This window comes from Nannospalax galili, unplaced genomic scaffold, assembly GCF_000622305.1.
Source record: "Nannospalax galili isolate Female #2095 unplaced genomic scaffold, S.galili_v1.0 scaffold1519, whole genome shotgun sequence".
Lineage (NCBI taxonomy): Eukaryota > Metazoa > Chordata > Mammalia > Rodentia > Spalacidae > Nannospalax > Nannospalax galili.
The window spans coordinates 891,538-907,924 of NW_008342631.1; the positions used below are offsets into that span (position 1 = coordinate 891,538).

General features: G+C 39.7%; 1 protein-coding gene across 1 annotated transcript in view; it reads right to left on the reverse strand.

Moving 5' to 3' along the window:
• Positions 1 to 4,215: 4,215 nt before the first annotated feature.
• LOC103738615 (zinc finger protein 878-like) overlaps positions 4,216 to 16,387 on the reverse strand; it is an 18,892-nt gene continuing 6,720 nt past the window's right edge. The window contains 5 exon segments of the mRNA XM_029566220.1: positions 4,216 to 5,253; positions 5,255 to 5,362; positions 5,364 to 6,893; positions 7,803 to 7,863; positions 8,058 to 8,184. Coding sequence (XP_029422080.1) covers positions 5,100 to 5,253; positions 5,255 to 5,362; positions 5,364 to 6,893; positions 7,803 to 7,863; positions 8,058 to 8,184 — 1,980 coding nt within the window. The 3' untranslated portion in view covers positions 4,216 to 5,099.

Genomic DNA, 16,387 nt, shown 5'->3' on the forward strand with positions numbered 1-16,387 from the left:
TCAATGTAAGTAACCACGTATTTTGTGTGCATGCACTCATTCATATCTGTGAGTGTGGCATGAATGTGTCAAGGTTCTTGTTGGTCAGAGGAAAACTTCAGGTGTCATTCCTCACCATCTACCTTGTTTAAACCAGGATCTCTGTATTTCTGAGCTGTGTAGAACAGGCTATATGGCCTATGGGCATCTAGGTATTCTGCTTCTGCCCCCTACAGCATCATAGGCATGTTGAGATGGGTGTGTGCACTGCCTTGTCTGACTTCATGTAGAGTCACACTCTTAAGTTTTCAAATACATAACATGAGCCATTTACCTATTGAGCCATTTCTTCAGCCCAAATGTTTTTAGGATGTCCTTGACACTGTAAATGCCCAGAAAGGGCAGATTTTACTCTACTGAGTAACACTGAGTAGTTTTAGACAAGGTTACGTGCTATGTTGACCCAAAAGTCATGCAAGTCAATGTCAGAAGTATTTATATTACTTAGGAGGAATTTTAGTAAAATTTTCTTATCCTTTATTGTAATCTGTCCTTCGTACAATTACTTATGTTTATCTACCGCATTTTTTTGTAGACTAATAGCTGTTAGGGTTTTTTTTTTTTAAGGACACAGGTCATTGGAGTAGTCAACAGGATCATATTCAATGTCTTAGTTTTAATATTTTGTGTGTGGTCCATTTCTTCTCTGATTTTCCTTAAGACAGACTTTCATTTAATCCTCAGAAACAGGTTTCAGAGCCATGACTGTAGCCTCATAAACGTCTGTGAGGTATTGAAGCTAGGACACATCCTGGCTATTCAGTTATAAAGTCTAGCTGGAACATTTAGGGGAGTCCTCTCAGTGCCAGATCTTATCTTTTTATTACATATAAGGGAAAAGGTTTTTACTAATTCTGGAATTTGGGGGACTAAGGCTGAAAATACCAGTTCAGAGTCTTCAGTTTCCCCAACAGTGTATGCTACAACATCTGATTAGGGAAGTAACTAACTAATTATTAAGACAGAACAGAACCTCAATATGGACATAAAATCAATCACTTTTGCTATAATGTCAAGAGTTAATGAGATGCTTTGGTGGTCACCTGTAACAGTTTGAATGAGGATCTCACAAAATCTTGTGCAACATTATCCTTCAAGCTCAGCCATCACTTGAGTGGAAGGCCCATCCTCACATGAAGGAATGGCAGTGTCCTTCACCAGTGGCTTCACTTATTTTCAGGGCGTAGGGTGTTGGGGAGCCTATTTTTCTTTTAGAATTCCATTGAAAGTAGTTCTTTTCCACCTATGGTAATCACTCTTCCTCTTGAATTTTCTCTTCATCTTCTGTGACCTAGCAGATACTGATCAGTCAAGGAAAATAATTTTGAAGGTTCAAGTTACCAACTGGACTTGTTCTTATATTTGCTAGGCATTTTGGCCTGTCTTATTTTGCCAAAAGCTCAAAGACACAAATTTAAAAGTGGTGCCTAGAGTACGCGAAGGCGAAATAAGTACCTAGTAATAGTCTCCATTTCCTAGGAGAAATAGAATCCTTTACATACCATAATCTTCCATCTATTATAAACCTCTTTGTAACATCCACAACCTGCAGTAACAGTCTGAAGCTGTCTGGTTCTGTCATCAGTTTTTCGTGTTTCCATTTTGGTACAATCCATATATTGGGACAACACTCCATACAAAATCCAATCTAATTTAAAAAGCAGTAGTGTTTTCTCTTTCATCATCCAGTTCCAGGGGATCAAACATGCTCTTCTGATATCCATGCAGGCAAAACACAGGAAAAAAATTATAAAATGTGTATGTGAACACAAGCAAAACATGTTAAGTGTCCTGAAGATATTCTTATTTTCACAAGACAAACTGGTTTCTTTGAAATTTAAGTTCCTTTTAAACAGACACTTAGAGCCCTGCCTGGTGGCACATGCCTCCAATCCAAGTATTTGGGAGGCAGAAGCAGGTGAATCTCTGTGAGTTCGAGGCAAGCCTGGTCTACATGTGGAGTTCCAAGTCTGCTGGGGCTACAGGGAGACCCTGTCTCCAAAAAAGAAAGAAAAAGAAAAGAACAAGACATGTATGAATTGTTTTTGTTAAAAGACATTTATTTCTTGGGTGCAGGAATGCACGTATGTGTGGTGCATCAGATCAAATACAGAGAATTGTGTATCCTACAGAAGAATTCAGCCAGTGGAAGATCACCATCCATCAATTCTTTTTCTCTACAACCCATACTTTTTACCAGAAAGTATGGAACAAAAAATGTTGGAGAAGAACAGAAGCAACAGACGTTTATGTGTCATGAAAATCCACAGTGCTAAGCAGGGAGTGGTTGTGCAGACCTTTAATGCCAGCACTCAGGAGGCAGAGGCAGGCAGAGCCTGTGAATTCAAGGCCAGCCTGGTCTACACAGCAAGCTCAGGCAGCTAGGGCTACAGGGAAACCCTGTTACCCTGTCTCAAAAACAGGAAAAAAAAAAAGTTTACAGTTTACAGTGCTATACTCCACCAATGCCTACAAGCTGAATTAAGTGATGGACAATCCAAAAACTGCACAGTCCACACAGCTGGGTGTCTCAGAAATGCCATTCTGGCAGAGAACTGAAAAAAATTCCTGGAAGCTCCTCTTTAGTCCGCGTTGTAAGGCCAATGGAGCTGAATTCTGTAATTGGAGGATTGTAGCAGTAACAGCAGCAGCCACAGGAGTAGGCACACTCAGCAGAAAGAAAACACATGAAGGCAGGAAACTACTTTTTCCTCAGACATCTTTCTTTAGGTGTCAATCACGTTTTTCCTGTCACAATCAAAACTGCATCTAGATGTTATGACAGCACACATACACAAGCCAATTCATCTCTTATGTACTCGCAAAAACACCATATAGTACCTAGGTCTATCAGTGACAGGTGCAACTACACCCTCACAAGTGTGGACACTGCCACAAGCCTCTTTCTAGCATTTCCAGGCAAGGGAGGAACAGACAAAGCCACCAAGGCTTTCCCCCAACTCAATGTTATGTAATTGACCATGACAGGGCTGCTCATTTCACACACACAGGTGCATAGACCTCAACTAAAGGCAATAAGGTGCAACCATACATCCCCCTACCTCACAAAAATATTGGGGCTAGGTTAATTTTTTTTAAGTGAGTTAGTAGCAAGGGGTGTTGACACAGGCCTTTAACACCAGAACATAGGAGGTAGAGGCAGGCGAATATCTGTCCCACAAAGCATGAAGGCTATTGTCACTATTGTTGGTTACATGCTGAAACTAGATGATAAGACCCTACTGCTGACAGCATCGCATGCTCAGGTTGCAGAACATGCAGAAATGATGCTGGAATGAGGTGGAAGTTTCCTCCATACTGGCTGGCTTGCATGATGCCAGGTGCAATGTAGATTGCTGGGGAAGAATTGTCGCTAGCAGTCCTGCTCAGCTATAAACCCTATCTATTCTAGTACCAGCAGGGCAGGGAGAACATGCCTCGTGTTACAACAGCGGCACTACTGTTTGAGTCCAAAAAGCAGCTTTTAGATTGGATTTACAGCCCAATCCATAGGAGAAAATTCGTGTCTGATATTATAAGACAGGAACAAAACGTGTGGCTGGAGTGGTCACAGGACCCAGTAGGGAAGCAATTGCTATTGTTTTGTTAGGTGGTTGTCATGTGCCTCTCAAATTGCCTTCTCAACATTTCAGCTCATGGCTAATAGATCACTGCTACTGTAAGCCAAATCCATCATGCAAAATTTCCTTTCACAATGACTGGTATACCACAGACTCAAAACCAATGATGAGGATCCTGAGAAAAAGTCCGTATTGCTCTGGTATAGTGGCCCAATGTTAGCCATGGATGGATATTTATATTCACACTCCCTGTCCCCAAGGCTCTAAAAGTATTACCAAAAAATGTAAGAGCCAGAGGAAGGGAAGGGCTGTGGTGGAGCAATTTCCTCAGAACTGACAGAGTCCCTCTCAAAGGGGGGGGTGGGGGCAAGAGACTGTAGAAATAAATAAGCCCTAGAAAGCTCAAATTTACAAGACTCCCAAGGCCACTCCACAAGGTTATAGAAACGGTAAACAATTATGGGGAAAAAAAGGGGGGGGCTGGAGAGATGGCTCAGTGGTTAAGAGCACAAACTGCTCTTGCAGAGGAACCGGGTTCGATTCCCAGCACCCGCATGGAGGCTATGAGCCATCCTTAAGTCCAGTTCCAGGGGAATCTGAAGCCCTCTTCTGACCTATGCAGCACTGCATGACACAGGTGCACTCACATACATGCAGGCAATACACACATACACATAAAATAAAAATATTTTTTTTAATCACCAACCAAGCTGCCTGCCATTTGTGTAGAAATCACCAGCACTGTAGCATCTAGAGTCATCATTTAGGCTGGATTGACTTTTTGATGATGTAGCTGTGGTTGTCCATGCTCCTAGAAGTAACCCCAGTAAAATCTTTGGTTCACTTAATTAGACTTTGGTAGAAAGTCCAATCTCAGGTGAGGAGACATTTGCTCAGGTCTCCCAAGGAAAAGCTCACACAACACTGTTGCTGTTGGGAACTGTGGCAGCTTAATCCTTGCCCCTGTTCTTTATATTCTTAGAGGTTTGAGCGTGAGTTCTTATAATGGAAGTGAATGCTTATAAAACATTAACACTTGGATTTTACATTTCTAGGAATTTTCTCCAATGAGTTTTTGTCATGGAAAGAACACTGTGGGGTGAGACTGCTCTACCATGTAATTTAGGAAGTTAAACAACTACAGGCATTGTTCACATTCACAGGGTTCTCACAATTTCCTTTTTTAATTGTAAGGAACTATGAAATGTAGATTCCCACATTCTTTGCATTGACAGGGTTTTTCCCCAGTATTTTTTCATGTAACTTAAGATAAATGTATCATAGGTGAGATTTACATTGCTTTCACTCATTGGGTTTTGGTCTAACAAGAATTTTCACATAAAGGAAGATAACTGTTACATCTGAAGGCTTACCACCTTGTTTGCATTCCTAGGTTTGCTGAAATATGAATTCTTTCATGTAAAGGTGACTGTGACTTCTAAATGCTTTTCCACACTGTTCCTATACATGGGGTTTTGTCTAGTATGACTTCACATGTCTTTGAACATCTCGGTGACATCTGAAGTCTTTACCACACTGTTTACATTCATAGGGTTTTTCTCCAGTATGACTTTTTTTTTCATGTAACTGAAGAGAACTGTGACAACTAAAGGCTTTACCTAAACATTGTTTATTCATATGATTGTTCTCCAGTCTGAACTTTTTCATGTACATGAAGGTGACTGGACTGCCTAAAGGCTTTTTCACGTTGTTTACATGCATAGGGTTCCTCTCCAGTGTGTTTTTTCATGTCTTTGAAGATTACAATTACGACTAAAGGCTTTATCACATTGTTTACATTCATACGGTTTTTCTCCAGTATGAATTTTTTCATGTGCTTGAAGGTACCTGCATTGTGCAAAGGCTTTACCACATTGTTTACATGCATAGGGTTTTTCTCCAGTATGCGTTTTTTCATGCCGTTGAAGACGACTGTGATACCTAAAGGCTTTACCACATTGTTTACATGCATAAGGTTTTTCTCCACTATGTGTTTTTTCATGCCGTTGAAGACGACTGTGATACCTAAAGGCTTTATCACATTGTTTACATTCATATGATTTTTCTCCAGTATGAAATGTTTCATGTACTTGAAGGACACTGTATTGTGTAAAGGCTTTACCACATTGTGTACATGCATAGGGTTTCTCTGAAGTATGTGTTTTCTTATGTCTTTGAAGATCACTATTACATATAAAGGTTTTACAACATTGTTTACATTCATATGGTTTTTCTCCAGCATGTCTTCTTTCATGTAACTGTAAGGATCTAGAAAATGTAAAGGCCTTACCACATTGTTTACATACATAGGGTTTCTCTCCAGTATGTGTTTTCTCATGTCTTTGAAGATCACTATTACATATAAAGGTTTTACCACATTGTTTACATTCATAGGGTTTTACTCCAGTATGTCTTTTTTCATGTAACTGTAAGGATCTAAAAAATGTAAAGGTCTTACCACATTGTTTACATGTGTAGGGTTTCTCTCCAGTATGAATCTTTTCATGTATTTGAATGTATCTGTATTGTGAAAAGGCTTTACCACATTCTTTACATTCATATAGTTTTTCTCCAGTATGATATTTTTCATGTAGTTGAAGGAAACTGTATTGTCTAAAGGCTTTACCACAATGTTTACAATCATAGGGTTTCTCTCCAGTATGTGTTCTTATATGTCTTTGAAGATGACTATTATATCTAAAGGCTTTACCACATTGTTTACATTCGCAGCGTTTTTCAACACTATGAAGTTTTTCATGTCTTCGAAGAGAAATGGAAGACCTCAGATGTTTCCCACATATATTACATTGATAATGTGTTCTTACAGTTTGAATTGCTCCAGCTGTATGAAGTGAACTGCCATCAGCAGAGGCTTTTCTATATTCTTTGTATTGATGGAGGCTTTCTGCACTGTGTGTTTCTTGATCTATTACCAGTGAATGTTGGAAATCAAAATAATTTAAAAATGACTTATTTTCAAATGGTCCATTCACAGTGTGAGTTCTCATATATCTTTGACAGCTTGTGAGAGCATTAGAGTACTGTGGCTCGTTTCCATACTCCTCATGCTCATTTGGTTTGCACTGAGAGTGAGAGGTACGATGGTTATTGAAGAGTGAATGACACATGGAAACCTGCCCACACAAAATGTTTTCACATGGTGTTAGGTCACTAGAAATTTTCATGATCATATTGGCATCTGCTATCCAACTGAAAGTTTCTCCATCCTGATGATCTTCTTTATGCTCACAGAATGTCTCGAATGTGGAACTTCTGTAAAAATGACAAGTATATTAGTAAAAGTCAACTTACTAGTATTCATTACAAAGTTTAAGTCACATACTGTTCCCAAACTTAGGTAGAGTGTATGTCTTCTCCTGTATCTGAATGGTTGGAAACTAAATAGATTGATAATCCTATAACATGGCTCCCACAGGGCTGATAAAAAGAGGGACTATTATTTATTTATTTATTTATTTATTTATTTAGAGAAAGCACCACGTGGAACTCATTATGAAGACCAGGCTGCCTTGAACTCTCAGAGATCTGCCTGGCTCTGCCTCCAGAGTGCAGGGATTAAAGGTGTGTACTACCATGCCTAGCAAGAGTGACACTTGTTTTTTATTTTTTTATTTTGATCTTTTTGAGACAGGGTTTCCCTGTAGCCCCATCTTGCCTGGAACTCACTATATAGACCAGGCTGGACTTGAATTCACAGAGATTTGTCTCCCGAAGAGTGACACTTGTTAAAGTGAGTTCCTAGTACTCCCTGCATGTGAAATGCCATGCAAACACTGAATAGGATTTTTAAATTGAGGAACATGTTATGTTTCCTAATAATTAAAAAAAAGTGTGCTGACTGTTTATGTATTCATAAATGCTCACATAAAATACCTTTAATGGGAGGCTTGAGACAGGGCTTAGCTCTTAAGCACAGTTACTGCTCTTCCAGAGGACCAGAGTTTGGTTGCCAGCAACCAAGACAGGTAGTTCACAACCTTTTGTAATTCCCACTCCATTGAATCCAGCAACATCTTCATACCTCCTGGTCCACATGCACACAGGTTTGCAAACACACACACATACACACACTCTCACCCACATACATGTACATAATAAAATAAATATAAATTTCTTAAAAATTACTTCAAAGAAACATTCCTTCTACTGTTTTCAAATTACCTTAGACTTTTTCCAGAACTTTTATAATGGTCTTTAATATTCTTATCTTCACAACTGTTTCCTAAAATGTAGTTGAAGAAAATTTTGATGAATTAGAAATTACTGAAAACTTGCTTTGGAGCTTTAGTGTCTATGAACCTTGCCTGATTACATACCACATTCTTCCCTTTCAATATTCCAAAGCACAGAAGAGCACCACTTCCAAGAAATGCTTGTTCCTTAGTATACTAAAGGAAGGGAAGATGATATTCTTACCTATAAAAATGAAGTTCTTGCAGATTTCCAGCATCACATCTCTGTAGAGATTCTTCTGAGAAGGATCCAGCAAAGTCCATTCTTCCTGGGTGAAGTTAACAGCAACATCCTCAAATGTCACAGAATCCTAAACATTCCAAACTCAGTTGATGATATGTTCATATAATTCTCTGGTATCCACACATTTTGTTCCATGACACATAGGTTCTAATGCAAGCTCTGAGTAGTTCTGAAAGGAAAGAACACTGGAGGGACACTCCACTCACTGCTGCACACAGGGCCCAGATGTGCTGCTGCTCTGCCCCAATTCGTTCTACAGCGCATGTCTCCTTCCTGTCTTAAGAAAGTCTGACCACCTGATGTAAAGAACAGAGGGCAATAAGCCTGCGAGTGTCTTCTTATCCTTAGAAATTCCTGCACACAATGTTAAGTAATGCTGATGTGAGGAAATTTAACATTTGGTACAATTTGCATGAACATAAATGATAAAACACATAGCATAAATGACTTACAAAAACTCTATGGTACATTATGAATGGTTCTCATTCTGAAAGTCTACTAATCTATTCAAAACTCACAAGGATAACTAGAGGATCAGCCTCTGTGACCTCAAATAATAACAGCCATTGAGTGTAATGAGCTTCCCTAGTGGGCATGAATTCAGACATGCTGTCACACCTTGTTAAGTGGGGAAATGAACCCATTTTATGTGCTGACAGGAGAAATAATGTATATGCTGCTATAAGTAGTTTACTCAAGCACAATTATAAAAAAATTTAATTATGATTTTTCTTTTCTGTGTATGACTGTATTGTTTGCATGTATGTAAGTGTGTCTGTGTGCAATGCACTCAGAGGTCAGAAGAGGGCTTTATATTCCTGGAACACCAGTTACCAATGATTCTTAGCTGCCATGTGGGTGCTGGGAATAGAACTCAGGTCCTCTAAAAGAGCAGCCATTGTTCTTTACCACTGAGCCATCTCTCCAGTCCCTCAAGCACAATTTTAATCAAATAACAAATACGATACACAGTTAAAGATCCTAAAATAATACTTTAAAAAAATTTTAGCTACAGTCCAATGCGAGTAAAGTAACTATAAAGGCAACATGTGCTTCAGAAAGAATTCTATGTAGTCAATCATGTTGACATGTGTGTATAGTCATAGCTGCATTAGAGAATGAGACAGAAGGTTCTTGTGAGCGCAGGACTCCAGGTCAGCCTATGCAACACAGCAAAACACTCATCTCAGGAAGAAAAGAGGGAGGGAAAAAGGACTGGAATGGGGAGGGACAGGAAGCAGGTCATCAAAATTCCTGATTTCGCTTTACACTATTAAGAGAAAAATTCATGAATCACCAAACCAGACAAGTTTGTACTGAATAAAAAACTGAGTAGGATCAGCAAGTGTCTGGTAACTGTCAAAGTCAAAAGAACAACATAGTGATGATGTTTTCCCTAACACATTTCAACGACTTCCAAAAAATAAGTAAAGACAAAGGGCCAAAATTAATTGTCATACTTTAAAAATCAGGTCATAGGGTGAAGGGAGCTGGTTCAGTATGTAAAATCCTTGCCACACAAGCTTAATGACCTGAAATTAATCCCTAGAATGCACAAAAAGTCAAAAAGAGAACAGAGAAAAAAAGTTGTTCACCTGACAATTGTGACATGCACATCTGATACACATACACATTATACACACAATAATAATATTTTAAAACTTAAAAAACTCAGGCCATCAACATTTGCAACCTGACTCTTAGTGATTTGTGACATAGCACACACACACCTTCAAACTAACTCCTAATGAGCAATGGTGTTCTATAAGATAAGCATCTTTCTTTTTCAAATACATTATTATTATTATTATTATTATTATTATTATTATTATTATTATTATTGTCTTTTTGAGGCAGGGTCTCCCTGTAGCCCCAGCTGTCCTGGAACTCACTATGTAGACCAGGCTGGCCTTGAACTTAGAGATCTGCCTGTCTCTGTCCCCCGAATACCTTACTATTTTTATTTTATGTGTATGAGTATATTGTTTGCATGTATGTGAGTGCACCCATGTCATGCAATGCTGCATAGGTCAGAAGAGGGCTTTGGATTTCCCTGGAACTGGAGTTAAGGACAGTTCACAGCTGTCACGTGGGTGCTGTGAATCAAACCCGGGTCCTCTGCAAGAGCAGTCACTGCTCTTAACCACTGAGCCATCTCTCCAGCCCCATAAGATGAGCATCTTAAAACAAGGTAAAATTTCCAATTTCAGCCTTAACAAAATGACATGAACTGCAGTGGTATGACAGATACAGACACTGATCTGAGAAAAATCACAGTTGGCCAGGCCTTCACTTGCCCAGAAGATTTCTCCATAATACCAATGCAAATCTAGTGCCTTTGTGAACATCAGCTCCAGATCAGTCTTGCTTACCATGCAGAAACCCAGTAAGTGCCTTCAAAATGGAACTGGGTTTCACTTTCATGATGCAGAAATGCATTGTTCTAAATGGGATGCCATGACTTAACAGTGCTGAGACAAGTTCCTGTCACATAACTGGGAGATCTGTCACACCTACACCTGCCTTTTTCTATACATACTTGGGGCCTGTGATGCATCTGACCTGGGGAAAGAACTCAAAAGTTGTATGAATTTGAACCTCAGACCTTTTCATTGGCAGATGGGACCATGAGATGATACGCAAAAGAAACTATTCTAGCAAAGACTAGTTTAGTAAATTGATTGCAGTTACTTACAGAAGAATGGGTGAGGGGTTACTTACAAGACCATGGCTGACAAAAAGACAGCTGTAACACTGAAAACCCCCTTACCATATATGGCTCACAAAAGCTCCATCTAGAAAGGTTCTGAACTGGGGAACTTCAAGATCAGAGAACCAGCATCTTCAGTATTTGTTAGTGTTTATATGTAAATCTTTATATGTATACATAATGTTGGTGAGGAGCACTGTGAACCTTGTTTCAGGGGATTACTGAGCCTCCTAACTTTAAACAGTACATTATTTTTCTTTATGTGTATATGTATGGCTCTGATTGTATGCCATGTGTATTTAGTTCTCTCAGATGCCAGAAGAGGATGTCAGATTTTGTCGAACTGGAGTCACAACCAGTTGTGAGCTCCAGACATGGCTGCTGGAAACTCAACTCTGGTTCTCCAGATAAACAGCAACTGCTCTGAACTGCTGAGCCATCTCTCCAGCTTCCTACGTTTACTTTTAAAGCTTTGTAAACCTCTCTATTCCCTTCATGAGAAAATATGAATTTAGAAGAAATACCTATGAAACAGTCCATCCCTACCCTCAGGCTTAGACTTTTTTTTTTTGGTGGCCATTTTTCTGATGACATCTAACACAAAGGAATAAAAGGTGTAATGGGGCAAACACTTGTTCAGTCCATCCTCAAAGCAATCTACTGATTCAATGCAATTCCTATAAAATTCCAACAAAATTCTTCACAGAAATTGAAAAAATAATCTCAAATTTCATTGGGAAGCACAATAAACCCCAGGGTAGCCATAACAATCCTCAACAATAGAAGAACTGCTAGAGACATCACCATCCCTAATCTCAAATAATAACACAGAGCTATAATAATAAAAACATCAAAAAAAAAATGATGCTGGTCAACCTGGATTGCTACATATAGAAGAATGAAACTAGACTCCCTACCTGTCACCATGCACAAACCTAACTTCATATCGATCAAGGACTTCAACATAAGACCTGATATTCTGAAGCTTATAGAACAGAAAGTAGGGAATACACCAGAATAGGCACACGAAAGGACTTTTTGAACAAGACTCCTACAGCATAGGCATTAAGTCTACAATTGAAAAATTGGATCTCATGAAACAGAAAGGCTTCTGTACGGCAAAAGACAACATCCTTTGAGTGAAGAGGTAACCTCCAAAAATGTGAAAAGATCTTTACCAGCTGTATGTCTGACACAGGGTTAATATCTAGAACACATAAAGAACTAAAAAACTACACATCAAAAACACAAACAACCAATTGAAAATTGGGGCAAAGAAATGAACTGGGATTTCCCAAAGTTAAAACACTAATGGCTGAGAAATATTTAGAAATTGTTCAACATCTTTAACTACCAGGGAAATTCAAATTAAAACAAGTTTGACTTTCCATCTTACCAGTCAAATTGGCTAAGATACAAAACACAAATGATGATCAATACTGACAAGGGTGTGGGAAAGAGTAACACTTATTTACTGTTGGTCGGAATGCAAACTATGGAAATTATTGTGGAGATTCCTCAAAAAGCTAAAACGTACATTACCCAAAAGACACAGTATTCTACTACAGAGATATCTATTCAACCATGGTCACTGCTGCTCTATTTACAATAGCCAGGAATTAGAAATAATCTAGATGTCTACCAACTGATGAAAAGAAAATGAAAGTATGGGACATTTACAAATGGAGTATTCTTTTTCAAAATAATTTATTGAGAATTTCATACATGCATGTAAGGTGTTTTGATCAAATCCATGGCCACTCCCTCCCCTCCAACTCCTCCCATATCTCTCCATCGCTTTTTTCTGATAACTTCATGTACTCTTTCTTCTTTTCTTTTTGTATGGGGCTTTTGACTACTCTACCATTCCCCCCTCTGAAGAGGAAACCCTAAAATCTTTTAAGGATTAGATAAAAGTTCCCAAATACTTTAACATTTTTGGCCTTTGGAACAGAGTACATTGCTAAGAGGCCCAAGGACATTGTGAGTTTTAGTCAAGAAACTGGCTACTTTTCTTTGGGGTCTTTTTACCCTAACTGCCTAGCCAATTCCTATCTCCTATTCTTATCACACCATCCTCTGAAGAGGTTACCCAGCTTAAGAATAGGGAATCAGGACTCTGGACGCAGACAGCTCTAGCTTCTTCTATGCAGGGTGAGACAACTGGAGTACCCCTTCAGTGGGTCTATCTAAAAGACTCCCAAATTGCACAACTTTTTTTGTGTGTGTGTGAAGGAGAAGTAAAGGCAAGAGTAATTAGCATTATAAGTTCTAGACAGGGAACTAGAAAAAAAGAACAGGGCAATTTTCAAATGTTCATATGAGAGTCCATTGGAATTTCTTGACAAGGGCTTCCAAAAGCATCCCTCTATTGGGTTCCTCCTCATTTTTCTTTTGTGTGCTAAGGCTGGACTTGAGAGTGAGGGATTCAGGATTTGCTTTCAGGTATTTTGATAGCTGTTGGAGCGGTTAGAATCAGTGTCAGTTACCTAGCAAGGCTTCTAGACAGGGGGAGAAAACAAATTTATCCATCATTTTAGAACAATAGTGGGTTGTCTCCCTTGGCTACAGGTGGGCACTACAGTATTGGAGACCAAGATTTGAAGTCTTACATCTCAGCCGTACTTTCTGATTAGGAACAAAATCATCAATGAAAAATATTATCTAAATAACTTTTTATATGGACTTAAGCCTATTGCCTAGGAAGTGTAATCCCTTGAACTCTTAAAGAAATATACTGATGACTTTACTCTTTGGTTATATTTTCCTTTGGGTGTTTAAGACCATACAGTTGGCCCAAATAAATCAACTTATTTTTACACTTAATGTTGTTTGAAGGTCTGTTCCTCAGGGGTCACATGCACTAGGGAGGAGCTCCTGGCTCCTTTCTTTTACTGGTTCCCAGATGGAGTATTCTTGAGCAGTTAAGAAAACAGAGATTATGAAATTCACAGTTAAATGGATGGAACTGGAAACAATCGTTGTGAGTGAGGTAAAAGAAACCAAGAAACACAAAAGCCCCAAGCTCTTGCTCATAAGAGGATGCTAGTTTTGAATCCTTAGATACAAATATTGCAACTGGAGACTCCAAAGTGATAAGGAGACTAGTAACTGGCTATGAGAAAAAAGAATAATGGGGTAGGAAGGGTTAAAGGGTGTGGCGAATGAGAGGGCGGTGAAAAGGAGGGAGCAGGGGAGGATGACTGACATTAGTCCTTTAGAAAAAGGCAGATGGCCAAGGGTGGTGTCACAAGCCTTTCATCAAAGCACTTGGAAGGTTGGGGGTGGAGCAGAGAAAGGTGGATCTCTGTGAGATTGTAGCCAGCCTAGTCTACATCTTGACTCGAGGCCAGCTGGGGCTACAGGAAGACCCTGTTTCAAAAAACAGTAACAGGGCTGGAGAGATGGCTCAGAGGTTAAGAACAATGGCTGTCTTTGCAGAAGACCTGGGTTCAAATCCCAGCACCAAGATGGCAGCTAACAACTGCCAGTAACTCCAGGTCCAGGGGATCCAACAGCCTCTTCTGTCCTCCACGAGTATTGCATGACACGGGTGCACTTATTTACATTCAGGCAATACATGCATACACATAAAAATATAAAAATAATTTTAAAAAACTAAAGAACAATAACAAAGCAAATAAAAAGTTGTATGGAAACCTACCAATATTGAATCTTCCTAAAGTATATAATATATAATACAAAGAGATTAAAAGGAGTTGCCCTATAACAGGGAGACATCGCTCCTACTTACATGAGAAAAAGTACAATACCAGGAATGGATTCCCTGTTTGTTTGTTTTTTTGTCTTTTTGAAGCAGGTTTCCGTATGGCCCCAGCTGTCCTGGAACTCACTATGTAGACCAGGCTAGCCTTGAACTCACAGAGATCCACTTGCCTCTGCCTCCAAAGTGCTGGGACTACAGGCATGTGCCACCATGCCAGGCCCTGTTTGGTTTTTAATACTTTATTATTGTTATTTTATTTTATGTATATGAGCATACTGTGTGGATGTATGTAAGTACACCTATGTCTAGCAGGGCCCATAGAGGTCAGAAAAGGGTGTTAGATCGCCTGAAACTGGAATTATGAATTGTTGTTAACCTCCATGTATATGCTGGGAACAGAAACCAAGTCCTCTAAGTACTCTTAACACCTGAGCCATTTCTCCAATCCCCTTTTTAAAATATATATTTCTATTGATTTTTATGGATTTCATACATCTTAATCATATTTAGAACCCATCCCATAACTGCACAAACCCACAGCCTGCCCACAGGATTTTATGCATTGTCATATATGTTAGGGTAAGTTTATGTACCCAGATGTCCCTCAGTGTGAATTCATCCACTGTGGCCTTCTCTAGCATCACTTCCTTAAATGGATCAGCTGCCAATCATTCCTCAGCTAAAATTGGGCCCTCCTGCTCATTTCCCCAGTTCTATCCTGGTTTTGGTCTGATTGTGTTCTGTGGGTCTTGTGCATATTGTCACCATTGCTGTAAGTTCATATGAACAAGTTCCCAGGAGCATGTAAGACATTGATTCCTTATAGTTATGCACGACCTGTGGTTCTTACAATCTTTCTGCCTCCTCTTCCACAATGGGTGAGGTTTAATATAGAAGTACTATCCAGCGACATGGACTCCTTCTTTTGAAACTGTTGACCAGGGTTCCCAGGGACCCTCAAACAACAATGACAACTGCCCCTGCTTTTGGCTACCCACCAGAACTTGACAGCAAGACCCTATAGCTGAAGACACTACATAGACAAGTTGTGGAGAAATCAAAGTGGTACTGACTTCAAAGTGTTATCTGTACTGACTAGTTTTAATAGTGCTGGAAGGTACTACCCATGCTACCAGAAGAGAGGGGTGATCACCTTTACCTGCTGTGAATCCTGTGTACTACAATAACCAGCAAGACATGCCTGTGGTACAATGGTGCCACAAGTGTTATGGGAGTAACCAACCACTTTCTGAATTGGAGTTCATTTCACAAAATGGGGCGCATAACTGACACTGATGTCAGGTGCAGGAACCTGTGGCTAGCCAGGTCACAGGACAATGGGTGAGTATAGGAATATGATTCTGCTAAATAAATAAACCTACTTGTTGTTATACTTATTGTTAATGCATCTCTCTGTTCCCATCAGTGAAGCTTCCTCATGTAGCAAATGGTGATTAAAACAAGAGACCCACAACTGGGCAATGTGCAGAGAATAAGAGGCTTCAGACTGCTTATCCCTGAGTAGGACACCTGCATCAAACTTTGGCCTCCCAAGGTTCAGGGAACATAAGCAAGTCAGGCCTGAAACGGTCTAAGAGCCAAATGTGTTAGATTACAACACAAAAAACAGCAGTGGTGACAGCATGCACACAAGTCTCACATAAGCTTAAGCCAGACAAAATTCCAGCATGGAGCCCGGCGTGGTGGTGCACGCCTTTAATCCCAGCACGCGGGAGGCAGAGGCAGGCGGATCTCTGTGAGTTCAAGGCCAGCCTGGTCTACATAGTGAGTTCCAGGCCAGCTGGGGCTACAGGGAGACCGTCTCAAAATGAC